Source organism: Coenobita brevimanus, chromosome 41 (assembly GCF_032717465.1).
Source record: "Coenobita brevimanus isolate Jiangsu-jjx chromosome 41, ASM3271746v2, whole genome shotgun sequence".
NCBI lineage: Eukaryota > Metazoa > Arthropoda > Malacostraca > Decapoda > Coenobitidae > Coenobita > Coenobita brevimanus.
The window spans coordinates 16,582,767-16,610,138 of NC_136994.1; the positions used below are offsets into that span (position 1 = coordinate 16,582,767).

The 27,372-nt window shown below is 40.2% G+C and overlaps 1 protein-coding gene across 2 annotated transcripts in view; it reads left to right on the forward strand.

Moving 5' to 3' along the window:
• The window catches only part of MTA1-like (metastasis associated 1-like), a 94,039-nt gene extending 67,858 nt beyond the window's left edge, over positions 1-26,181 (forward strand). Inside the window, exons 7-17 of one of the 2 annotated variants that reach the window (XM_080270546.1) lie at positions 211-399; positions 2,417-2,550; positions 4,254-4,414; positions 8,967-9,095; positions 16,330-16,614; positions 16,905-17,111; positions 18,803-18,913; positions 20,778-20,795; positions 23,463-23,490; positions 25,001-25,324; positions 25,491-26,181. In XM_080270546.1, coding sequence (XP_080126672.1) covers positions 211-399; positions 2,417-2,550; positions 4,254-4,414; positions 8,967-9,095; positions 16,330-16,614; positions 16,905-17,111; positions 18,803-18,913; positions 20,778-20,795; positions 23,463-23,490; positions 25,001-25,324; positions 25,491-25,626 — 1,722 coding nt within the window. In that variant the 3' untranslated portion in view covers positions 25,627-26,181. The remainder of the gene's footprint in view (positions 1-210; positions 400-2,416; positions 2,551-4,253; positions 4,415-8,966; positions 9,096-16,329; positions 16,615-16,904; positions 17,112-18,802; positions 18,914-20,777; positions 20,796-23,462; positions 23,491-25,000; positions 25,325-25,490) is intronic. The other variant, XM_080270545.1, reaches the window with a different exon arrangement.
• The last annotated feature ends 1,191 nt before the right edge of the window (positions 26,182-27,372 follow it).

A 27,372-nucleotide genomic window follows, 5' to 3' on the forward strand; every position in this document is an offset into this window, starting at 1 on the left:
ATATATAGATATGCTGTATTCTTTGCCTCCTCTCGCATAGGAAAAATTATACTTAGTGCTCATTGTAAATATTTTAGCTATGTAGCCAGTAGCTATCCCTTTGGATGTTTAAGAGTTTCATTCTTTTCCTGTTGGTAAATGAAAGCATATTAATCAGGTGTACAGCTTACAATTCTTGTTTAGCCTTATACAGTATCCTTGTTGTTACAGTTCCATGCAATGGACACACTACACAAGCACAACTATGACATAAGTAAAGCCTTGTGCTCGTTGATTCCCGCCACGGGACCGGTGTTGTGTCGGGACGAGATGGAGGAATGGTCAGCATCAGAGGCCAACTTGTTTGAGGAAGCGCTGGAAAAATATGGCAAGGACTTCAACGACATCAGACAAGACTTTGTAAGTTATTACAAAGGAGTTGTGTGACTGCTCCTTTGATGCTTATTTGTCTGGCTTATGTTATAATAATAATAAATACAGGTAACACAGCATGCAGTAGTACTGTAAATCTTTTTATGGTCTTATTTTTTAAATTTTTAATTATTTGTAATTGCTGTTTGTCCAAAATTAAGCACATCTCTTTCATTAAATAGGATATGGTCTGCACCACAAGCAGTCTTTTGGTTCTTATTTTTATATATACAATATACAGTACCCTCGCGTCCAACATGCATTTGTCTAGCATGATTTGCGTCCAGCATGGAGAGCAAAATATTAGTACGATTTAACATGATTTAATTACTGTAACACAGGTGCATTAGCATAACACGGACGGAGCTCCGAGAAGTGGGTGAAATCCTCAGAGTTCGCCTCTAGCACGATCATCCCCGGTCCAACACGGTCATACTGGATGTTCCTGTGATGCTGACAGCCAATCAAAACTTCCAATCAAGTAGCCTCCCCCGCCCACTATCGTGACGTGATCGTGATGTCGCCCAATTAAAAACGTTTCTGTTCTCACGTGATGTTTTGTTTATATTTCTCCCGCCACATCGCCATTCAGTTGCATAAATCGCATTGGACGGTGCTTTTTTCTCGCTGCATTTTCTGCCCTTGCTACTGCATTTTACCCTGCTCACGATGCCTAGGAAGCCTTCTGAGAACCCCAAGAAGGGGTGGCACCCCCTCAGGCCACCAAGCTAGAAATCGTCGAGAGGAAGAAGAAAGGGGAGAGGAATTTCTAAGGATTTATGAGGGAGGTTGAGGAGGAGCAGCAGCCATTACCTGCTAGTGACATCAGCAGCCATCCTCTGGGGACCCAGTAGGACTACCTACAGCCTTGGATACCACCTTCCATTCCCAGCAAGCCTAGCAGCACTATCCCAAAAGGTTACTGATCATTCATAGTACGTACCATTTATTATAATTACAGTAGTGCCAGTATATGTATAGGTATATGGTAGGTATTTAGGGTGACTTTTCCTAGGGTTGCTGACATAATTCATTGTTCCCCATAGGCTCTGTTGTTTGTCCAACACGTTTTTGGTTCAACATGGGACCTGTGCATGACAATATTACCGTGTTGGATGCAAGGGTACTGTATATAAGTGTTGTATTTTGTTGAATTGAGTTTTTTTTTTCCCCTAACATGAATTCAACCTTTGAATTCTGAGCATACAAATTCAAGTTCTCTATGTATTTTTTTTAGGTGCTTCATACACCACAAATTTTTGTCATAGAACATAAGTTACTTCACTACTGTGGGAGGTAGCTGCAAGTTTTGTTTGATAATATGACCTTGAGTTTAGGGATCATGACCTATTATATACTAACTTCTTCAGTCAGAGGATGTATTCTTTATTTTTGCATTTTCCTGATAATTTTATTCATCCTACACAGGTCTTTAGCAATGAAGTTATTAAGGCATACCATATATCTTCATCATTTCTTAAAGTCATCCTAAAGATGCATTAAATATCAGGAGATTGCAAGAATAATCCTTGCATCCATCACCTAGTACTTTTTTGCCCCATCGGGAGTGTATTTGTCAGAGGCAAAGCTACTCATTCCTGATATCTAAGACAAGGATGACCAGCCTCACTTGCTCCAGAGTATTACTGTATGAACAGTGATCCCTACTTACCCTTCGGATGTATATCTTATGGGTCCCATCCAGTTGGAGTGCCAAACCCTACTAGACCACCACTTCTCCGTTTGGTTATGTAGTTACCACCCAATGCAATAAATGGTTTCTTGGGTTACAAGAAACAGTTTAACTTGTCACTCATTGTAGAGCCACATGTAGGTAGCAGTGCATCTAGGAACTCAGTGGTAGGCATCCCCACCTTCCACAAACTCATTAAGTGTAAGAGCTAGATACGACAATGGATTTTGCAAATAGTGCTGATGTAAGTTTAGTGTAATACCATTTGCTTGCACACAAAACACTGATTGATATGATGTTTGCCCTGCGCAGTTGCCTTGGAAGACTCTAAAGAACATAATTGAATATTACTACATGTGGAAGACCACTGACCGCTACGTGCAGCAGAAGCGAGTCAAAGCGGTTGAGGCAGAGTCCAAGCTCAAGCAGGTCTACATTCCTAACTAGTGAGTATACCGTCATCCATCCTATCATCATCATCGTCATCATCATCATCGTCATCATCATCATCATCATCATCATCATCATCATCATTATCATCATCATCATCATCATCATCATCATCATTATCATCATCATCATCATCATCATCATCATCATCATCACCATCATTGTGACTTCTTTTTCACCTAAAGATGGGTTAAGATAAGGTCCAGAAACAAGTGAAGAGGAAGTACAAGAGTGGGAGAACTATCAACACCTTGCCAGTAAAATGGGGCAGACACTTTCGCACATCATTCAAGCCCTGAAAACCTTGGCTTTATCTCACAGTATTCTTCATTATAGAGGCAGTTCATAAACATTCACCAATTCATCAGTTCATTTCATTTATAAAGGCTCCAGTGTTCTTGCATGCATTGGCCTTGGTCATCTATCAACGGCTGTTCATGCTTCTTGATCTCTGGCAGCCTTCCTATTCAGTTCTTTATCCCTGAGGTCACACAGTATGACCATATCCTGGGTCTTTTTGGTTTGCCTCTCAAAACCTCACCCTCAGTATTCACAGCTCTCACTTTCCACACCCAGTTTTCATCCTCCATCCTAAACATGCCAAACTATCTCAATCTGCCCCTCCTCATCACAGCATACAATATGTAGTCCCACCCTTCCTATCAACTCTTCAGTTGTTCATGGACAGTTAAAATGGGGAGCTAAACCATTGTTATGAGCCTCTTCAAACATTATCGCCCAACCAACATGAGTCTGTCACATCTGTGGGGCTCTCAGCTTCCATACCTTTCTTTCTTGCAAACTCATTTATCATGTCTCTCCACCCTCTTGGCATACTACACATTCCCGAGTCTTCAAGGTCATTCATGTGTAGCCATTCACCATCCTGTTTTCAACTGTTTTCCTCATATGACCATGTATTTTAAGCATTCAGTTTTACCCTCTTATATCAGACATCTATAAAGCATACCTTTCATGAATCACATTCTTTATTTTACTATCCACTGTATGGGTTCCACATGCATTCCTCAGTAATTTCAATGTCATTGCTGATACTCTGGACTTATTGCACTTCTGTCATACCAGTCTCACTCTATAGTAATGTGATAATTGTGTTCTTGCACCGCCATGATCATTTTATTGTATTCAGTCAGTGTGGACACTAACATACCTTCAGGCAATCCTCTTACAGTGTGCATACTCAGGTTTCATATCAAAGCCCCTCTAGGCTCTGGCCACCTTTTTACTCTGAGCAACTCAGCTTTTAGCTTTCTTTACAACTTTACTGCACTGAGATACTTCATCTTATTTACCCATTCACAAGCACATCACTTTCCCTCTGAACAGTGTCACTTGCTTTTTGTTTCAAGCCATGTCCTTCAGTCACATTAACATTTTGAACAGTCTTCTAAGATCCTATTCACTGTTAGCAAAGAGAACATTATCATCTGCATGCATCAGATTTGAAATATTCCACTTGTAACATGTAATTACCAGCCTCATCCAACTTTCCACAGCTTTAGTTTTGATCACTCTCAGTACAAAGATAATTATAGTGGTAGTAGCAGTATTAGTTGCTGTACAAATGTAACTGTGCACAATGTTTGTATATTTTATAATCAGTCATACTGGTATCTACTTTAAATTTACAGCATATTCTGTTCACTGTGAGTTTATCATGGGGTTAACTACTCCACAGCAACAAACCAAACCCAGCTGCCCTCTCTAACGGCAAGACCACCACTGCCACCACTACCCCTACCCCTACTCCAACTCCCACCACCCCCACCACCACTACTGCAGGCATGGTCAACGGAGCAGATATTTCTGTGTCTGGCAAGGCGTGCGAATCCTGTCATGGTGAGCCTATGATCTGCAGTCTTGTTTTGTTTTCGTATGAGTTTTGGTTAATGTAGGTGGTTGATGGCTATATCAGAGAGGTATATGTGAAGCTGCAGAACATGGTGAAATTTTTTTTGGCCTATGAGATGGAGGCAGGATTTCGAGGTCTTGGGTGGTAAGTAAATGGAAGTGTGGCTCATTGCATTGGGCAAACTTTGGCTGTCTGGACGTTGCTACTCCTTACCCTGCCCTAAGGTGGGAAAGGAGGTCCTGATGATGATGATGATAATGAAGGTGGTAGATGGGTGGTACTACTCTGGGAGGTACTGCTATTAACCCTTTAACTGTGGGCTTGTTTTGCTTTTTCTTGCGGCACCCGCAGGCATATTTGCGCTCCAACAGACTCTCTAAAAATATTTGCCAAAAATCAGTTATTAGTCCTAGAATATTAAAATCACATATGCTTATGGCACATACCTTCAGCTTTCTCCTGGGGTGTTTGTTGAGCTTTCGTCGAGTACCGTAGGACTTGTGGAGACCTCTGAAGTTGGGTAACGAAGTCTCCACTGTACACTTCCCGACAACCCGTAATATGATTACCACAGCCTGATATTATCACTAGGAACACTACTTTATGATTCTCAAATAGTTTGGAATCCATACTCAAAAAAAAAAAAAAAGTGAAAACAATGAAAATTACGAGGGCGTATGACCTTCCCACTTGCGCCAGTTCGCCACTGGTGTTGTCATTTATTATTCATAAAAACACTCACAGTTTATATTTCTATTACTATATAACATATATATCTACAGTCTTTATCCATAAGTTTCCTTCAGTAATAGTAGTTTATTGTCACTGTTGGCAGTCAATTTCTTTCAGTAAAATACGTAGCATTCACTTTCTCGTCCTGTATACTAGCATTGAGAGTGAATGTCACTTTCACCTTCACTCTCATAACTCATAGTATTCATACATGCTAGAGTGAAACTTTCACTTTCATTACTCCTAGTATATATACTCGTATTCTTATAATACTACTCATTTACATTTCTATTTATGTTCTCTATTTTATTTACATTATTTACATTTCTATTTTATTTACACTGTATTATGCACTGTCACTTGAAGTAACATATAAAACTATTTTCCACTGTTCACTTATATTTACATTCATTACTTTCACTTGATGTTTACACATTATTTACAATTCCACTTGCACTGTTTTACTCAACAGAAAGATCATTGTCACTCTCTTTCAATTGTCAGCCCTTTACCTCTTTCCGCACGAGGTTTACTAGGGGGTAAAGGTCACAGGGCCCTTTGCATGGGGCTAAAAAGCGGCGGAAGTTAGCAGGAGTGAACAGACGTGCTTTCACCTTGGAAGATGACAGTGAACTGATAGGGGTGGGCCGGGGTGGCCTACCTAGGGAAATGCATTACTGCCAACGTCAGCCTCTTGACAGTTGCTAATATATAGCAGTGAAATGATTGGCAGGAAATCTAGACAATACATTATAAATTAGGTAGTTCCAGGTAAATGTAAATATCACTTAGGCAATATTTTTAGTACGAGAATAGATTATACGGCATATTTCAAGGGGAAATAAACAGCGAATATTAGCGAACGAGTGCATGTGAGGTGTTGTCAGGTGATAATTAGCCAATTCCAGGTGTATGGCACTCTCACTTACCTTATTTCTTTTTGGTATATATTATTTGGTATAAGAATAGGGCATAGGACTTATTTCAATGGATAAAATCAGTGGAAAATTCCAGGGAAGATTTACCTAGCGTAGCACGGCCGGGCAGGCGAGAGGAGAGGGTAATGGAGGGAAGGTAGGGAGGGGAGTCAAGAACGGGGAGAAATGGCTAAATTGTCAACAATGGATGGGAGTACAGATGAGATTAGGAGTGCTGACTAGTGTTGGACATTGGCAGTATGGATAGATGATACAAGCTATCACTTGAAAGCCTGGGTGAATTCAAAATAACACAGAATCGCAAAAGTGACGCCCCGCGGTATGATCCCTTGCTCCCAAGTGTCACGAAAGTAACTCCCCGCGGTTAAGGGGTTAATGTGAAAAATGGCTACAGGCATGGGAACTAGCCATATACTCATCACACTTAGGAAAAATTTAGCCACTAGGACAGTCAGAATCCAAGTTGATAATCATATTGTTACAAATTTTATTATGCATCTCAGCTTTTTTATATATATATATATATATATATATATATATATATATATATATATGCCGCTTCCCGTCCGATCAGCGAAGTTAAGCAACGTTGGGTCTGGTTAGTACTTGGATGGGTGACCGCCTGGGAACACCAGATGCTGTTGGCATCCCTACGTGTCAAGTGGGGTTGGTGGAGGATTAGTGCCCCTCCCTGTAAAACAATTAACTCTAAGCCATTGGCCACCCTGTCTGGGATACATGGCATCTGGCAATGAATGAATGAATATATATATATATATATATATATATATATATATATAAAGATTCCAGCAAGTGTTGTGGAGTAATTCTCTGGCTTTAGCATTTAGTTTTGCTTCCAGTCCATAGAAAACATCAGTTGTGCCATAGCTAACCTCAATATGGTGATTCCTATAAGAGGAAGAGTGATATCATATGACTGATTTGGTTGCCCTTAATCCCTTCTGCCTGGGGACATAATTTTTACTGCTGTTGCCATATAACTTTATGTGGCAGGAGAGCATGGTGCTTAGTAATGAGGGAATTTGGCAATAATTTAATGTAATTGTTCTGTCTGTCAAAGACAGGAATAGGAAAGCAGAATGGCTATCTCAGACTACACCAGTTTCAAAAGTTATTCTGGAACTGAAAGCATCTGGATTTTTCAAGAACTGTATACATCATAGTATAGAAATGGTTTAGAGGAGATATGGTTCCATTTTGATTCATAAAATTGGGATTCTTATTTATCCATAGCCATCCCCTCTCGGACGTAATAATTTTGATTGACTCAGGATGTATTATGTATCTCTAACCAGCCATTCAGACTAAAAGAGATTGATCAAAATTTAGGATGTCTTTCTTATATATCAGGTCAAAATTTAGGATGTCTTATATATCTGCTAGCTACTACCCATGTAAAATTTTAGAGATCGATTAATTTTAGAGTGTTTTATGTATCTGTAACTGCCCATTTAGAATTTTAGAGATTGATCAGAATTTAGGGTATCTCAAGTATGTAACCTCCCATGTAGAATATTAGAGATTGGTCATGTTATTAAATGTAAAAGCCATTGAGAGAGGCAGGAGAGTTTGCATAATATGGAGAATTACAGAGGCATAGTATTTTGTTTGAGAGTTGAAGCATGTATTGAAGAAATAGATGTGTCTTTGAATTATGAAAGATTTTCTGTAGAATTCTGATATAAGAGAGAAGGGTAGGATGAGTTAAGGAACACTAGAAGATAAGTAATTTAAGATTTTAGTTGTTTGGCATGAGCGTGAGAAGAATGAAAGCAGACTGTTAAAGAAATGTTTATTGTTGTGTTGTGACCCCAAGCTAACATAAAATATGAAGCCGGTGTACTATAGGCTTAAGTTACCCTTCACATGCCAACCCACCATCCTCCTTTTGGTGGATGGGGAAGTAGTTATGGGACATTTGTATAACCAGGCATTAGAGATGCCAGGTTATATTGGTGCCACCACATAATGTCCCTCTGCAGCACCTTCTGTTGTCATGTAAGCACAGTGTTTATTTTTAGATAAGAATACAGTGCTTGTGGAAAGTGTTTGGTAGTAGCATCTCACTGCAACTAGTCAGTAGTAGATAATAAATAATTAAAATAGGTTAGGTAGAAATGTTCAGACAAGTGCTGTGGACTGAGGAAGAGGCAGGCTTAAGGATTATTTCCTCACAGGGAAACAAGTCCGCCATTGGTCTGTTGTTGCAAAATTAAGTCTCACAGGTGTTACTTTTCACCAGCCCAACATAAACAGTCTCAACACCCTATGTAAACAGTATTTCATTGGATTTATGCCATTTTTCTGAGTAGCAGAGCCACCCAGCTGTATCAGTGCTGCAACAGGAAGGCCTCCCTCACCATCACTTGATATAATGGTGAAAAGAGCATATGTGAATTTAAATGTATGAGGAAGTGTGGTAATGCAAGAAAAAGATGCATGTGTGAAGTGAATTCTGGAAGGAGGAGTTTAGGGAATTGACTGGTGAGTGGTTAGGTAAAATGTTTACTGAGAGAGACTTACCAAGGGCTTGGTGCCCCTTCTTTTAGTATAATTGTCAGTGGAATGAGGAGGTGTATGTGAAGTTCATCATTTAGATAAGTTCCGTTGGTTAGTCTGTGAGGTGCAGCCAGGATTTAGGCAACTTCAGTTTGTAAATAACTGTGGCCCATTTCAGTGTGCTTGCTGTTCATATTTCTCACGTATTTGTATTTTCTTTGTCTCTGGATCCTGCATTACTCATCTTTTGGTGAGAGAAAAAGTCAGGAAAATAATGCAATAGGAACCTTTTTTGCACACTTCTTGTGTTATCTAAAGCCAGACATAATATTTTTTCTATATCTCACAGCCACCAGCAGCAGTCAGTGGTACGCCTGGGGTCCCTCACACCTACAGTGCCGTTTGTGTAATTCATGCTGGCAGTATTGGAAGAAGTTCGGCGGCCTCAAACTCCCATCCCGCATCGGCAAGGAGGAAGGTGGGTGTGACGGTCCTTGTGTGGGTGGGCTTATGGTTTCATTTTGTGTTAGTTGGCAGTGCCATGCAGGGGCAGATCCAGCATTTAGCAGAAAGGGGACTCCAGAATTTTCTCACTTTAACAAAATTATCAGTAGGTGTTGAATCAAAACAAGAAGGTTCTGGATTAAATACTCTGCCTGTGTATCCTATTCTGTTTACTTCATATGGGTTATGTGTTAGCTGGCTTGGAAGAAAATATGGCACAGGTGAAAAAGATGGCAATCGGGAGCCTGAGATCCCATATTCTCGTCAGCTTAGCAGCCTTCATACCAATTTATTTTACGTATATCTCAATACTCTCAGTCCTGTTGTTTTTTTTTTGTTTTTAATTGCACAAATAACATACAAGTTACCATTAATCTCGTCAATCAAATAACTCCCAACCCCCTCCCCTCTGCATCCACATGACTTTATCCAGTTTAAGGAAGGATTCTGGTATTGAAAGGTTAATTGAAGTCATTGTTTAACCTCCCCAGTGCAAAAAATTTCACAAGCTGAGTAAAATTGTCTGGAGGTAGCGAGACTAAAACGAAAAATATGCCATCAGATCAAGGGTTTGTGTGCCATATCCAAAATAAATGGTAAGGAAGAGGTGTTAGGACCTTCTTCCCCCACCCCATCTGGATCTGCCACTGTCATGTGTTCTGTATAGCAAGTCACTAGTGCTGTTTTTGAGTTGCATTGTTCTGTTGGTCTAGGTAGAAGATGTGTTATACAGTAAATGACAGTCTTACATTTTAGTTAAACATTTCATCTCCACACTTTATTATTTTTTTTTTCCCCAGCATTTCAAATTGGTCTGTTTTTAAAGGAATATGTGATTCCATGTCATGGCAGTAATGAGTGTTGCTACAGTGAGATCAGAAAGTCTGAATTCATCATGAAAAAAGGTGATTCATATGCCTTGAGTATTTACTCCTGGCAGGTCACTTTAGAGTTTCTTCTTTACATTAAACCACCATTGTGGAAACTTGCATATATTTACTTTCATGATCAGTTAAACTGTCATAAGCAAAATTACAATAGCATCTCAAAGTCATGGTTTTGACAGGTTTATTACATTATAGTTGTGTGCCCTAGTCTTTGTAGTGTTTAAAACTAGATTTGCATGAAATGAATAGTGTTCTAATAACTAAAACCTAACCTTATACCAATTAAATAAGCTTATGAACCACAGTATTCCCAAATTTAATTTGACCAACAATCAGACCATTCATTAATGTCAAAGACCGAGTCCTGATAAATCATGAGAAGGTCATCAGGGAATGATGCTAAAAATGAGATGATAATTCAGTAACTTTTTGAATCATCAAGTATATTACATATGTATTTAGGAGTCTTGCTGATAATGAGCTGGTATACACTCACACACAGTCACATAAACACACACTAGCATTGATACACAGCATAACTGTAGTACTTTTCATCATCCTGATCCTGATCTTTTTGCCCACCCAGAAGGATGGATTGACAACATAACCAAAATTGATGCACATTCTCACACAAAGACACAAATGAGCACACACAGCAGTAGTGTAAAGATGGACTTGAAACTCTCAATCTTTGGTGATGATTTTTATGTTCCAAACCTCCCTTCCCACCTGGTCCGGAACATAAAAATCATCATGATTTTTATGTTACTGACAGCTAACCAACAGTCCCTTTCAATCACACGCTCTCTTTCATTACTGTGTTGTTTATTCTTCTAAGGAGTTCAGTGGAAATGGATTGCTTAAGATTGTCCTTGTGGCTAACCAGAGATTGTCACTTTTTTACAGCAATGTTAACTGAAACTGTTTTGATGGAGCTTTATATTATTAAAAAAAATCAAATAAATGAAAAATACAACCTGGTAATTATGTAAATCAGTGCAAATTAGCAGAAGAAATATTAGAAGAGCCACGTAGTATGACAGATAAAGGAAGGTTCATCCTGCACTGAACTCTTTAACCCCTTCATTACAATCACATACCGGTATTGCCACCTCCAGGTAATTTTACCCTTTGGGAGACCTTCTGAACTGGAGGAGTTAGTTTAACCTTCATTAGCCTGTTCAATATATGAGACCTTTCCTAAAAATTGTCTGGAGGAAGCAACAGTAATATATAAAAAAGACATAATGGCATCGAAGATGTAAGTTGCCTCCTGATATGTACCATGAGGGAAATGTAAACAGATATAAGAAGGGCCTGGCCAAGACCCCTTATCCTCCCTGACCCTGGCCCCTCTCTCCAACCACTGTGCCCAGTAGAATGGCAGCGAGGTAACGGTAGTGATGGTTAACGATGAGAATGTGCTGTTAGGACTGGTAACCGGGTAGGGGTGGTGACTGGGGTCCGTGTGTGCATGGTTATCATTTACTCGTTAAATATGTCTCCCTGGACTCTGTCCCTCTCCTAGTCTCTGTTGCCCTCCCTCTGCTTAACTGACTTGGTTTTGTTTTCCATGTGTCACTATTTAATCCTCCTGTTATGCTCTCCCTCCATTCCTCTCCCTTCTTCAATTTCCACTCCTTGTTATAAACATTCTCCTTGTGGTTAATCACTTCTGTTCACTTTCTTCCGTTACTTTATTGTGGTGATCGGTTTTGTTGACCTTTCTTTGTAACCTAGTGTAGGGACTAAACAAAATTCCTATGAAAGTTTCGTGTTAGTAAGCTGCATAATGTTGATAAAATTAAATGATGCTTGCTCACTCTCACCAAAGAATGCTTGTTCGTTACTTTTTTTTTTTCTTCCTACATTTTATAAGGAAGATATTACAATCCTTTGCAGCATTGATATAAACTCTTTTATGTTCTGGCCTGTTTGATAGAGTTGTTGGTGAGGGTAAGAAAGCACTTAAAACTGTCTCATAGTCTTTGTCAATAGTGTTAAACAGGTAGTGAACTGTATGTGCAAGTGCAAATATGATTGAGGTCTTATCATAGATGTTCAACTTTGGATTTTTGCAAGTATGGTCAAGTGTAGTACAAGTTCTGTATTCAGGGAAATGTGTGTGTACTCAGTACTTTACATTTTGCTGATATACTGTGCTTCATTTGACTGATCTGATTGTAAAGAGATGAACTAGTGTCAAGTGTACATGTCATCTTAAATATAACGTATGGAGCTGACGTGACCGATTTAAGAAAAGCCTTAGTACTGTTCATTAAAGTGTATTAAAGTGCTTAATGAGAACTGAATATTACTAGAACACAGAAAACTATAACTTTCACAAAGCAGTTTGTCCAGAACAACTTTCCGTACAAAAATACAAACTAGTGACAGAAAAGAACTGGTTTATGAAGTACAGTATATACATTTACTTGGTACATTGTGCTGTTGATTGTGTTGAAATTGTGTGTGTATATGACTGAACTTTGAAGAAAATGTGAAAAAGTGCTAGATGTTGAATCTTTAGTTTCTGAATATGCAGCAGATGATCCATCATTATTAGCATTTCACTGTAGAACATAGTAATCTGAAAACTTCATCCATATTGTGAGAAACAATATTATCGTATACTTTTGTGTGAAGTGTTCCCTATTTCTCTCTCCCTGTCATTGTGTTATATTGAAAATTATACTTAACAGTGAAGCATTTTTCTTCAAGGCAGTGTTAAAGATTTTTAACAAAGTACCATCTGTTTGTGAGTGAGTTTGAATGTGGAAGTGTTTGTGAATTTGTTAATTAAGAATGCCCAAGTTTGTTCAAGGAATTAAGTGAAACTCATATTGTCTGCTAAAAAAAAGCATCACATGGTAAAGTTTTTGGGGAAAGTTGACCACTCCCCAACTTTATATGCTGCTCTGTAACGTTCTTTATTATATCTTTCAGTAAGTCAAGTATATTATTAAAGGTAAAAGTGTAGACCGGTATGTTTTTAAAAAGTGTTAGAAAATGACAGCATATGATGCTGCAGCATATCAATCAGTGCAGAATGAAAGTAAAATATTAATAAAAAACTGGTCTTTTGTTTCTCAAAAGTGCCAGTTCCTCCAAACAATAAAGGTATCAGTTTGTTTTACATGATACTCTCAAATGATAATTTGGACTTTTTCCATATAACTGATAAAATATAGTGTAGAGTGTGTGTAGGATATTTTTGTATGAAGTTCTTTATTATTATATTGACAAAAGGATAGCTTTGGTGATCCCATTGCCCAACACTTGTGTTGCTGTTAACTGCATGGCTCCTAGATTGTGTCTGGGATTTGAGAGATGAAAGAGCTGTTCTCTTTCTCTCTGTAGCCTTCTGGATTTACTGTAGGGAAAGGGTGAAAACAGTGGCAGTGACGATGTTGGGTTATGACAGTGTTTTGCTGCATTTTTATATGTTTAGGTATGATTTGTGCCTTACAGATGTGTGTTAAAGTTTGTGATATCGTGCATTCATGAAAATCTTTGTAGGAATGCAGTGCAGTGATTCATTCTTGGATTGTAATAATACCTCATACTTTGTAAAGTACTGTATTTTCATATTAGAGGTGGAGTAATTATCCTTGGGGTCAGTAATTTTGGAGGCACTTGTACAGGGAGGGTTGGAGGGGTGGGGGATTGTTCCTATACATACTTTCTTATCATATCCACTTTTTCATTGACATCAAAGAACCATGCATCCATCCATCGTCCAATCCTACGTTGCCCCATGAATCTCCCCACCCAGTGTAGTAGTATGAGGTGCAACTCTGACTTATGTGAGCATGAACCTGGTGAACTGCAGGCTGTAGTTATCCTCCTCCTGCAGCATGCCATTGTCCTTTGGGGGATAGGGAGGAAGGTCAGAAACTTTTTTATAACAAGACAGATCCACTGCTTGGTCACATCTGTAATACTGCATGAAGGCATCCCTTTCCAGGTCTCCTATCTCAAAAAATGTGGGGTGCAGGATTAGGGTGGTGAGACTACAAACTTTACCTGGCACCCACAGTGCTGCATTGCAGGTGCAGTTTGGTCTCATTCTGGTGACTTGAAAATTGATAAAACTGGTACTGTGTAACTTCTGTACTGTAACAAAACGAATGAATCATCCAGTGTGAGTGTAAGAACAAAGGTAGATGTGGATGACTATAAAAGAGGGCAGCTGAGAATGGTAGATGAGAGGAATTAGGGAGTTGGTGGACTGGGAGACTTTGTAAATATTTTTTTTCATGACTGCTGTGAGTGAAAATTCGGGTCATGTATCTGGTAGTTGATATAACACCTCCAGTTACTGATCGAATGTGGAAAACATAATGGAAGTGATGAGTAGAGAGGATATTGCAAAACTCGAAGTGACCCCCAGTCACCGGATGACCTTATTGTAATTGACAGGCAGTGAGTGATACTCAGAAGGTAGCCAGTTTCATAGAATTTCAAAATCTGCAAAATGAAAATTAACACATTGTTAGCAGAGTAATAACATTTGGAGGAAAAAAAGTGTCATGGTAAATTTGGGTTGTAGTATAGGGTAACTGAAAATAAAATGACCTACGTAGAACAAGTGGGAGGTGAGTTATCATGCTGTCCCTGAAAGGAATCCCTGTATTTAGGTTGGCCTTGGCCATGGTCCTGCTGATGTTTTCTATGGACTGGAAGATCTGAGTGCCGGGGTCAGTTAATTACTTCTCAGTCTTTGCAAGAAGATGTCTGAATGCCAATACTTTAGACTCAAAAAGATACTACTTTAGCCCTCATCTGATGCTGGAGTATGATTTGGCACCCCTTTTTAATGTGACAGCTTCCAGATTGACTCTGTCAGATACATTTATGTGAAGCTACAGAACGTGGTGAATGTTTTTGGTATATCAAATAGAGCCAGGATTCCGGGGGCTTGAATGGTGAGTGAACGGAAGCATTGCCCTTTGGATTAGGCCAATTTGGGCAGTCTGGCCATTGCTACTCCTCACCGTGCCCTAGGGTGGGAAAGGAGGTCCAGATGAGAATGATGATAAAGTGTTAAATCGTATTATGATGTGTGTAGTGCTTGAGCCGGAGAATGGGAAAGAGCAGAAGTAGTGATGAAAAAGGAAGAATAATGGGAAAGTGATGGAAGGGAGGAAGAGAGGAGGTCAGGGTATCATCTAGAGATATATTGAGAGTCTGATGAGGCCTGCTGTAATATAACATTATTGTAAAATGAGCAACAAACTGTCAGTCTACAAGTGTCTTGTACTCGCATATTGTCAGATATAGGAGGGTTTGTTAATGATGATTAGGTGCATAAACACATTCCGTTAATATATAGAGCCATTCTTATAAAAATGTAACTTTCATTTGTAACCCTGTTGAGAGGGATGAAATTATACAGTATTATTCATGTATTCAATTTGTCATAAAAGGTGACTAAAAACAGTGGGAAGAGTGATCTGGTAACCTACCCTCTCTGGAATGATATAGGGAATGATTTCCAAACTGCCTTGCATGTATGTTATAAGTACTCGTGTACAGTCGCGTTCAGGAGAAATGATACACATCTACTCGTTTAGTGTACTGTGGTATCCATTGCTGGTAAGATCTGGAACTAATTCCCTCTTTTACTGTTCCATTGATGACCAGCGCACCAGGCAGTAAGTGATACGATTCCACATCTCGCCAATAGTAGACTCTGCAGTTGATAATATGAGTAGATATGTATCCCCACTTGTGAACGTGGCTGTACCTTGTGTGCTACAGAAGAAAAAGAAATAGTATTTGGGGGTACCTTTTTCCTTGGTTCATACTGTTTACTTAATGATATCAAAGAGTTGTGCTTTAGGTGCCTTATCCAGGTGGAACAGGAAATTTGATTAGAATAATTTTTGTACATGTACACGATGCCTGATTTGGGAATTCCTGCACTCTGTGATGATGATATATTTTATTTTTGGGGATGTGTGTATGGTGTTTAGTGATGTACTGTTTTCATTCAATTGATATTGCTTAAGAATACGGTACGTGGAACAGATGTTAGATGTTATGAGAAGAACATTTACAAGTTGTCACTGGTGCTTACATATTTAGTGAAACTTTTAACTTGGAAAATGCAATAGAACAGAAAGCAGATTAGAGGAAAGAGGCTTCAGTATACAGTATGTGCTAAAGATGTGGAAAGATATGAAACAAGACTTTGGCATCAGTGGGAAGAAAATGAGCCTTAAAATGAGACTGATAACTGGATGACAGCTCTGCAGAGTGGCATGAGCAAGGTATAGGAAGGTTGCAACAGTAAGAGTGCGTTGTTTTACATTGCAGAACGACTGCACAGTGGTGGTAACCGTACTCAGCGGTGTAATGTTGGGGGCTGTGGTCGTGAGTACAAGACTCGGTCACAGCTTGTACGTCATGCTGCGACGGCACACGGCGTGGCACTGCGGCCTGGCTCCCCTCGCCCTATCATGAAAACTCGTGCTGCCATCATGGTCCACACCAGTCTGCCCGTGCGAGTTATGCGCCGCCTCTGTCACCACATTATACGACCCAGGAAGGCATCACGCAACCCAACCTTTCCCATCAATGCAGCAAATATCCGCCAGGAGAGTAAGTCAACGCCGCCAAGTCTCTCCCTATGGCCATCTTGTCATGGCTGCTTTGTGCATACGTGATTATACCCTGAAGTAAACGAATCCTTTATAAGCTGTTCCATAATGAAATGTAATAGTGCAAAAACTCTGCAAAAGTTAAAGCCACTTAAGTTATATAAGAGGTAGCTTGTGTGAGAGCTGTAGTGAGGATAAAAATCAGAGGCAGTTGAGTTATATGAGAGTTAGTTTGTGTGAGAGGTTTAGTGAGGGCGGTGTGGGTCTAAACACAAGGCATGGTGTTTGCAGGTCTGGCGCGCATGGGTGGGAAATCGTTTGATGATTTTGCTTACCTGGTGAAGCGGGGTCCGGGGCGGCGGCGGGGCCGGGTGGCACTGGTGTCGTTGAGGCTGGGCCAGGCCACCACCGCCTGCCCCGCCTGGATGCTGCCCACTGAATCTGCCCTCCTCCCAAAACAACCTCACATTGCATTCCCCAAACCTCCCAAGGGGCCAGGTTGGTTTTTTTTTTTTTACTTCTTACCTCCCAGGGGCCAGCTTATCAGTTTTTTTCTTTTCCCCTCTCAGATCATCATTACTGTATTTTCCACTTCTGAAGCTTCCAAAAACCAAGTTTTTCATGATCCATCATTCTGGAGAAAATCTTACTTTGTATTCTGCAAACCACCCAAGAAGCCAGGATATCATTTTCCCCCTCATTTCATCACAGTTTTCTACATCTAAAGTTTACAAAGGGCCAAAGTAATACATCATATCCCTTTTCAAGTTTATTTCTTTTATTTGTTTTTATTTTCCGTGTTATCCAGGGGGCCAGGTCATAAATTTACCTCTCAGCTGATCGCTATTTTCTGCTTCTTAAGCTTGCAGCGGACCAACTTTTCATAATTCGTCATATCCTTCAGTAAATATTTAGTAAACCATCTGTCAACAAATAAAGTGGTGTATGATATATTTTATTATCATGTGAGTTAGAATGCTGGAAGTAGAGAATATAAGACTCAATACCTTCAGAAATCTCTTGTGTTTCATTTTCTTTCCTTTTGTCTTCCATATCCGTCCATTATTTTTCCTCTAGCTTGTCTGAGTGATTATAATAGTTCACTGTTCTGTGCTGTTTGACTCACGGTGGTTGGAGAGAGAGAGAAAGGGAGGGAGAGAGAAAGAGGAGAAGGTAGAGAAATGGTAAGAAAAGAAATGTAACATTTCTGAGGCTGCTGTAAGAACATCACAACGCATTCTGTATATCACACAGTACAATATATCCACACCTTATGTAGCTCAGTTCATGTATATTTCACACTGATGTTACCACATGATCAGTTATGTCGTGATTTCAGAATTTTGTTTTAGTTTTAGCAGCTTTCATGTGCTTGTAATCTTGCAGAGATGATGATGATGATGATGTGGCCCCACGCTCATCTGGATTCAGTAAAGCAGGCTTTTACATATTCAAGAAGTGCTATAATGTCGCTTATTGTAATAACTGTCATTCTGAGTTTACCTTCTCAACTGACCAGGACTTTATTTGTATGTTAAGCATCCCAGTACATAAGATGAGTGGAAAGCCTTGGCCATTTGGATAGTAACACTAAAAGTGGACAGGTGTACACCTGATCAGTAATCCTTTTTTTCTTCTGTTTTATACACATTTAAAAGACTGATCAGATAGTGTTTTTCACAATTTAAATATAGCCCTTGACTGTTCCATTTCCAAATAATTACTACTGTGCAGATGGCTGCATATAGCAATACTGTATATTTTTACAAATGACAAAGGTTTGGAGAAGTGCTAGTTGACAGTGTGCAATACTGCATTGTACTGTTCTGTGATCCTAAGCTGTCCATTATGCAAACCAGATATCATTGTTTTTGTCAATATTACTTGATTTTAATATTCAGAGGTCAGTTTAGCATACAAACTGAAATATTGTCAATTAGAAGAGATGGATTTGATAAAGAACCTCCATCACCCAGTTCTTTGTTGCCTATCAAGAGCATAGAGGTCAGGGGCAAGGCTGCTTACCGACAGTATTGGAAATTCTATAACGAGGAACTTCTGATGTCAAGGAAATGGAAGTGGTTTGGAGGTTGGAGAGAACAGGATTGGCAACTTCTCATCTTGTTGAGGGTAAAGCTGTGTTTTTTAATATACTGTTGTTAAGAAAGCTCCTTCTTCTCCACCCACAGATGGGAGCTTGATCTACACACCGGTGCCCAACAGGGAACTGGCAGTGGTAAACAATGCATCTCCAACCCTGCTCAAGCGCCGTGCCTACGAGGAGATCAACGGCATGGATGGTAGGTGTATCACTGTTTGTAGTGGTGGCTGAGACTGGTTATGCTTAGCCCTTACCCTTTACAGTTTAGTGTTATCTCCACTTGCAGATCCTTCTTCCTGTTTTGAAGGTATGTTGAGTAGCTGCTGTTCATTGGCAAGTAGTTATCTCCATGGAAGTGATGATTGCTTAGTTTCATGTTACCCAATTAATTTTAATTGCAGTTGGATATTTACTGCCATTTCACAGTCCCAGTAACCTGGGTAGTAGTTTCCAGCAAACCTTCAAAATAGAAGCTTCTGCATTGTAAAATATTCCTCTTTCGTCGAGAAAAAGCTTTCGGCAGTACATAGTATGTTTTTCTTCAACTCCTTCATCCTAAGGGTGACTTTTCTGTTTTACTTTGGTTAATGCCTGACAGAGTATTCTGGTTGGAAGAGACCTCCCAGGCTGAAAGTGTTAGAAACAAACTGTGCTGTCCACTTCATGCTTCCCAGTGGCAGATGATTTTCTTCTGCGTAGGGAAGACCCCGTTGGGATGAAGGGGTTAGATAATGCAAACCTTAAACATAGCCTGCAAAGCTTAATTAATATGACACTGTCATAGTTTGTGAACTGTGGCAGTAACTGTTTGGTTCCAAGTACAATAATGGAGGAACCACCATAGTATAGATGATGATTTTGCTCATCACTTTTTTATTAATGATGGCATTCATTGGATATTTAATAAATGGACAGGAATTTTGGAATGCAAATTTATTTGTATTATAGTTTTATAATGCAATTACTGTACTGTTATCTTACATTGGTATATATGGTTAGCTGGTTTTAGCTGAAGTTATGCATAATTTGCATTTTTATGAATTTCCTTGTCGTTGAGAAGTGCAGTGATATGTGAGCCACACTTACACTGCGGCCAGCACTGAGTTGCCTGGACCTCACCCTGACATATTTGCTCTCTGGCACAGGGCACTGGAGGGGCAGGAGTAGGTAACAGCTCAGCCTGGATGTTATCATGTCTGGGGGAGATTCTTACAGGAAAATTGTAGTGGTTCAACCCTGAAAACAAATCTGAGGCTTTAGTAGATTCTCTCTTATGTTTATTTTTGTTTTGTATTTTTTCAGAATTACCTATTATATTTTTACTAGCATTTAACTTGCACTGAGATTTCTGTAGCTCTTGTGTAGACCAGTAGAAGTTTTTGTGTATTATATAAAATTATTAGTGATGCCTTATTGCCTTGAGTAATAAATTAGTACTCTGATCACAAGAATGATAGTTTTCAGCATCCAGTGGTTTTAGACGAAGAGCAGATATATAGAACTACTGTGTTGATTTTTTTTTTTTTTTTTTTTTTTTTCTGGGATGGGAATGTATTGAACAGGCATGAGACTATACCTATTTTTTCACTCCTGGTTTAAGTGACCTGCAACTTGTTATCTGGGGTGTGTATTTACGTTGTGTTTTATCATTGTTTGCAGAATGTAGACAACTTTTACTTACTTTGTTTATTGCATATGAGTTTATTCAGTTCGGGAGACTGAACCTACCATTATAAATAAGTACCACCGATGGGACAGAGTGCAATGAAATACCAAAGCATAGAGTTTTGTTCTCCAGTCGTATTAGGTTACAAGAGGATATCTCGAGTTTGTTTTGACATCATTAGAGTTTGAGATACCATGACACACTCCTCCTCCTTCCCCTCCCTGCCAGCCACCAGACACATCACCAACTGCTTTATACTGTATAGAAAAACAGATGGGTCATTGGAAGGTTAAACTAGCATATTGTATAGCTGTTAATTATATGTTGGTGTGGGGTAGCTTGCTAAGTGCTCAGTTCAATTAATGAGTTTGTAATTGATGACATTTTCCCATTCTAGAGGGCGAATTGGAAGAAGGTGGGTGAGTTTTACATCTTTTTATTTGTTTTGGTGTTTTAAGTTGACTGGTGAGGAGTTCTTGTCTCCTCCATCCCCCTCCTCCCCTATAGGCTCCACTGTAGGTCTGAGTCACACCTCCATCACCTTTTTTCCATCCTCCCCTGCCCGGTCTCAACCGGTACTGGTCCACTCTGGCCTTGCGCACCTCTCCCCCATTTTGCCCCTTCTTGTGGAAAGGAATTGATTTAACGACTGATTTTTCATGTGAATTTGTTCAGTAGCGAGGTGCTGTACATCTTTAAAAGAGGTGATTCCTGCTGTTGTGCCCCAAGGCTCGTCTGGATGTGAATATGGTGGACTGCAAGATGAAGTTGTCCTTCACCTGCAGTCCCAACATCCTTCATTTGGAGGATAGGGAAGATGGGACACATTTGTATAACTGGGCAGCGAAATCACTTGGTTATAGTGGTGCCTCCACAGGAGATAACTGTCAAGTTCTGTTGTACTTGTGATTTTCAGACCTTCAAAATTGCCTTAAAAGAATTAACAGAGTGCAGTAGGTTAGTTGTAGTCCCTTCTGAAGTGATTACATTTATACCTGAATTTGTAAGTTATCTGAAGAAAAAGTGCTGTAAATGCTTGAGTCAAAATATTTTCCATCAAAGATGATAAGTGGAGGGTGAGTTTTGTAAAATATTCAGGTATACGAGGCAGAGTGGCATTGATTCAGAACTTACATGCTGGAGCCTTTTAAAAACCTTTCTGTGGAAACTAATACAGTTAACTGTGATATGGATTGTATTTAGCCAGCATCCTCTAATGCATCATTTTGCTGTGTATCATTCATCTGTGCTGCTTTTGGTCACAATTTAAGCACCATCACTTTTAAGCTAATGTAAAATACCCCCAGTATCAGAATTTGTCATAATCATTAAGGAAACTTATGATTTAGGTAACAAATGCAGATTTCAGAAAGTAATAGAAATTAGAGCATTGGTGAGCAATAGATGTAAGAGGTACTTGTACTGTAATTGCAGGAAGATGGTGTGGCTGGTGCTATGGGGAGCAAATATGTCTGGTTATGGTATTGTAAACAAATTTCCAACTGATCTCACATGCTATAAGATGGTTGATACAGTACAGTACACAAATTGTTGTTTTCTCAGTTACAGTTTGTTAGGTGTCTACAAGATTCCGTTCAAGGCCTTGGGTTAACTTTTTGATGCCTTCTCTCCTGTAACTGTTTTTAATTGCTATCTCCAGGCTGTTCTAGTCAGCTTTGGAGAGACTTCAAACTGGAGTGGGCAGATATAGCTTTCACTTTCTCTCACTAGTTGATGTCCATCCAGAGTTTTCTAAAAATTTGAAGATAACAAGAACAAGGGGGGGGAAAAAAAATCACTGGTCATAAAGCAATGGAGAGAGAATACTGCTTTTCTGGGATAGGAAAATATTCAGAATAAATTATCAGTGGGTCATCTTACTGGTGGTTCTTGAGGCTTGTCAGCTCCACTTCCTTATATGTTTATTTCTGGATCTGGTAAGGTAATGCATTTTTATGTGTTACTTATGCAGTCTGTGTCAGAACAGAAAATTAAAATACAGTAAAACCTCACTATAACGGACTAACTGGGGCCCAAGCCATTCCGAAAAAGCGAAATTCCAATAAAACCAACATCCGGACTTCCCCCTGCTAACCCGGACTTTCTCCAGTATATCAGACATTAGTCCGGGTCACACCAATGGCTTTTAAACTTTTTTCACTACCATTGCAGGACTGTACTGTAGCAGAGAGGAAAAGTTTGAATGTAATGGAGATGAGGTGTCTGAGGAGTATGTGTGGAGTGACGCGTATGGATCGAGTGCGAAATGATGAAGTGCGAAGGAGAACTGGAGTTGTTCGGGAGATGGCTGATCGAGTTGAGCAGAGGGTGTTGCGATGGTTTGGGCATATGGAGAGAATGGATAATGATCGATTGGTGAAAAAGATAACTAGATCTGATGTGAGAGGTGTAAGGCTGAGAGGAAGACCACGAATAGGATGGATGGACAGTGTGAAGTGAGCACTGGATGCGAGAGAGATGTCTGTTGAGCAAGGAAGAGTGGCTGTGCGTGACAGAAATAAATGGAGAGAAATTGTGAATGAATAAGTGATGACACAGCCCTGAGGGGATATTCTCCCGTATTTGGTCTGATCAGCTAGTCAGGTCAGGTGCGGGTAAGGGGATGGGTCTGTTATGATGTGGCAGGGGTAAACCAGCTCTGCTGTCGGGCCCTGCTGCGGATGTTACTGATTGCATTGCGCAGTTGACCCTTGTGCAGTGTGGTGCGGTGAGGATCTGTCCGTTCTTCCCTTGGGGCTAAGATGCGAATGAATGTGTTTGAATGGATGAGTAAATGGGGAGTGTGTTGTCCTGTCTCGGCTACCTCCCTTTCCTTGGGGGAAGCAGCGTAGGTATAGATAGATAGACAAAAATCAAAGAGTGTAACATATATAGTATTACTTTACTGTACACTGATAAACATGTCTTTTATTTACCTAGTTGTGGTGAACATTGCTGAAGTGGCCAGGCAGTCCAGACACTGGCTTTATGGGACTTTTTCAGATATATAAGAAATTAGTCTGGTAGCTCCTCGATTCCAATAAAAGCAGATTCCGGTCTATTAGAAGTCCGTTATATCGAGATTTTATTGTACAAGAGAAAAATGATGCGTAATATACAAAATACCTCGCCATGGAGGAGGTGCTGGAAAGTGGAGATTATAGCCCATTTTATGTCTTTGGCCAGTATTATGGTTAGCTGAGAGACATTCTAGGAATTTATCTTCTTTATTACTCCCCACAATTCTGTTTTATGCCATTAATATCTAAATATCGTTAGTTGTTGCATAAGTAGCATACAAGAGAATATTAGCTTGCCATCTGCAGAAATAAGCTAGTAGAGAAAAAGCGCTTGGGAGTCTTCTTACCGGATAAGGATATGAACCTTTGTTTTCTTCTTAGATGTACAGTACTGTATATTATTTCTGAACCTACACCTGTTATATCTTGCAAGAATAGTCTTTTTTTCATAATGTAGGATCTTACTGAGTTTTGTAAGGTTGTCAGTGTTACAGATGTAAGGAATATTGATTTAGTAGTCATGCCACTAACCACAATGATCACATAATGAGAACACGTACAATACTTCTTTCAAATAATGTCCTAGGTATTGTAGTACAGTATATTATTTTATGACCAGGTGGAATGAGTGTAGTATATATTAGAAGAAGAGGATGATTTTAGGAAAAAGTAAACCATATGAAGTTAGTATAGGGAGTAGTAGATAGTATGGCCAACCATATCTTACGGAAGTCAGGGTTGGAACAGTGATGATGATGATGATGTAGATGTTGAGGTGATCATAAGGGTGGTACTGGAAGATTACAGGCTTTTTTTTTTTTTTCAGTTATAGAATTTAGGGAGCTTTGGATGTTCCTTTACAAAGTAATTTCGTACCATGCCAGGTTCTCTCTCAGTTGGCATAAAGCAGCAGTGTTACCCTCTTTTAGTACTGGTATGGGTGATGGTAGCAAGGATTATGTAGGCAGCAGTGGAAATGGCTGTTATTAAGAGTTATGTTATTAAGCCCTTGAATCAGATGACATTTTTTTGTGATTATTTTCCACCATCAGCTGATTTCTTGGAGCGACTTTTGAACTAGGGAGGTCAGTACCCGATACACTATTCCCTTTGCTATTAAAGGTCTCTCATGAGGTGGATAAAATAATTTGGAGGTCGTAAGAATAATCCATTATAATATATTACTGGATTCTTGGAGTTAAACAGTTGATATGGTAATAAGTTGCATTAGTATTATTGATGGAAGGGATAAATAATGGTGAGGGATTGAGTTCTGTTATTAATGGTGGCATCAGTATCAGCTTGGGTATTAGTTTGGAAGAATATAAAAAAACAAGCAAAGTAATGAGGAGAGATGCAAGGCTGCAAGAGGACAGGCATTGCTGTTGCTGTAAAAGAGAGACACGTGAAGATAGTGAGGCTGTGGTGGGAAAATGAGGTAGAATGTGGTAGGTGAGTTGTTATGAGTAGTATATGAAGGAGGCAACAGCAGCAGATAAGATAGATAGTTGGTATGATTAGTGGGGGAAGCAGCAGCGAAGATAGATAGTTGGTTTGAGAAGTGTATGAAGGAAGCAGCAGCAGGTCCGGAGGAGGTCAGCTGTGAGCCGCGTGGTCATCCCCCCTCAGGACTCCCTCCGGCCAAGCGACAGAAGGATGGGGACATGGAGGTACTACAACTCAACCAGCTGGGTGTGATTCCCCCACCGGGTCTTACGGTGACGCCAGTGGGTATCAACGGGGGACCACTGCTGCCGCCACCAGCCATGGGGATGTCCACGCCACCACTGCCCACCCACCAGGCACCCACGACACCGGGCCGAGCCAAGATTGCCACCGTGTCCAGAGTGGGAGGTCGCCCACGCATCATCTCATGGATGGACGCCCCTGATGATGTTTACTTCTATGCCACAGACACCACCAAGTATGTTGCCTGTGTCACTGCCTTAACACTGTTGCCATGGTTTTGTGTTCATATTTTATTTGACCTAAGTAATAATTAGCGTCTGAGATATCTTGTGTCTTATGCTTAATGGCACCATTTTAAATTTATCTTTAAAGGCAGCATATTTTCCCATTTGTCTATACAGGAAGCTACGCAAGAGCTTAACAACCAACGACCTAAAACGAGCGGCACGTCGGCCATGGAAGAAGATCCAAGACAAGGAATCCTCGCCGGCAATGCCCACACCCACCACCACACCAGTTTCCCATATCAGCGAATGATCCCCACACCAGGGCCCAGTGTCCCCACACCCAGGACCCCCCTCTCCACACCAGGGCCCCATAACCCCCCACCCAGGACCCCTCTCTCACCAGGGCCCCACATCTCCTCACCCAGGTCCCTCTTCTCCAAACCAGGGCCAATTGTCTCCCCTGCCTGGACCCTCATCTCCCAATACAGCTAGCTGAGCCATTGCCATCACACCACCTCTCAGGCACATGACAGGTTGCTTACACATTGGAAACTGCCTGCCAGTGCTTACAACATCCATCCACACTGGCATGGCTGGTTGACTGTGTGTACATTTGTGTGTGTATGTGTGTGTGTGTGTAACAAGTAACTTAAACCTTCACATGGCTTGGCTGTGTTGTGCTGGACTGTTAAGTGTGAGGGGCCAGCCATCATCATGCACATGGCTGGTAAACACTGAAGTGTTATACCAGTTCCCAGTCTCTCCCACGTGATTGGTTGGCTCCATGACACCTGGCAGTGGGCTTGCACACACGCTGAACTCGGGTGTTGGTGTGGCTGTGTCTTGATCAGTAAGAGAGGGCAGTGATTTAATATGTCTGGAGAGCCAGCATGGACTCTCAAGTGCTTGCTGAAAACTCTGACACCGCTCGTTGGAAACTTGTATCCAAGGCAGTGACTTGTGCTTGTGCCAGAGTGAATCTGGACACAGTGTTAAACCATGCATTTCCCCCCTCCCTCCCAGGCCTGCAGTTTTATCTTCCTTCGTAAAGTTGTGTGTTGTGGCCCAGGGTGGGAGGTGACAAGGCGAGTTGCGTCTCATCTGGGCGTATGGAGGGAAATATAAACACTTACTGTTGAAAGAATCAAAGTTCAAAAATCTTTTTTGTGTGTGTTATGAGAGGCACGTTATGTGAGTCTTTATGTAAAAGCTCTGGGGCTTCTACAAAGATGATGGATCTGTAGACTAGTTCTCCAGGCTGAGGCAGAGGCAGTTTACAGTTTGCTGAGAAAGTACCTGAGAAGTGGAAGCATTGTTGTAAGATGATCTGATTGGAATAAGCTGAGAAGTTTATCACACATGGCACAGAGGAATACTGTAATCATTGGGATTTGTGAATGTTGCAGAAGAAATTGAGAACATTTGGATTGTTGATGTGAGAAATTACAGAGATGTTTGAATTGGACAGCCTAACGTGGAAGCCAAATCTGTAATATGTGCACTATTGATAAAAGGCACACAGAAATGGTGCTGTAATTGGTAGAAAATACAAATTATGTGGGCGATTATTTTATAGGTGAGCAGAATGAATAATGTACAGTGCAGAAAATTTTTTTACAAGATTTTACCAGGAGGCATGAAGGACGAAGTGAGGTGAAGAATGGTGCCCTGTGCTGCTGCCGCGTAAAAAAAAAAAAAAATGAAATGAGTTCAAAGTGGAAATGAGCATAACCATAGACTTGGAACAGCGCCCACACTATTTTTTATTCCGACTCGTGTATATAATGGTTGACGCAAGTTCAGAACATGAAATTTTCAGTGATTCGTAGTGATATTAGCCATAATTTGTGTACTTTGTATTATGTCCCAGTTCAGCATTCTCTGCACTCATGTATTTATTTATTTTTTATTTTTTGTTTATTTTTGGTTTGCGGCTCTGTACGCATTGTCCATCAACACCGTCAACACAGGTATCCTCCCAAAATGTGTGTGTTTACATGACTCTGGGTTTGTTCCAATTTTTAGAGCATTCAGCGCTTTACAAAATCCATCCTAA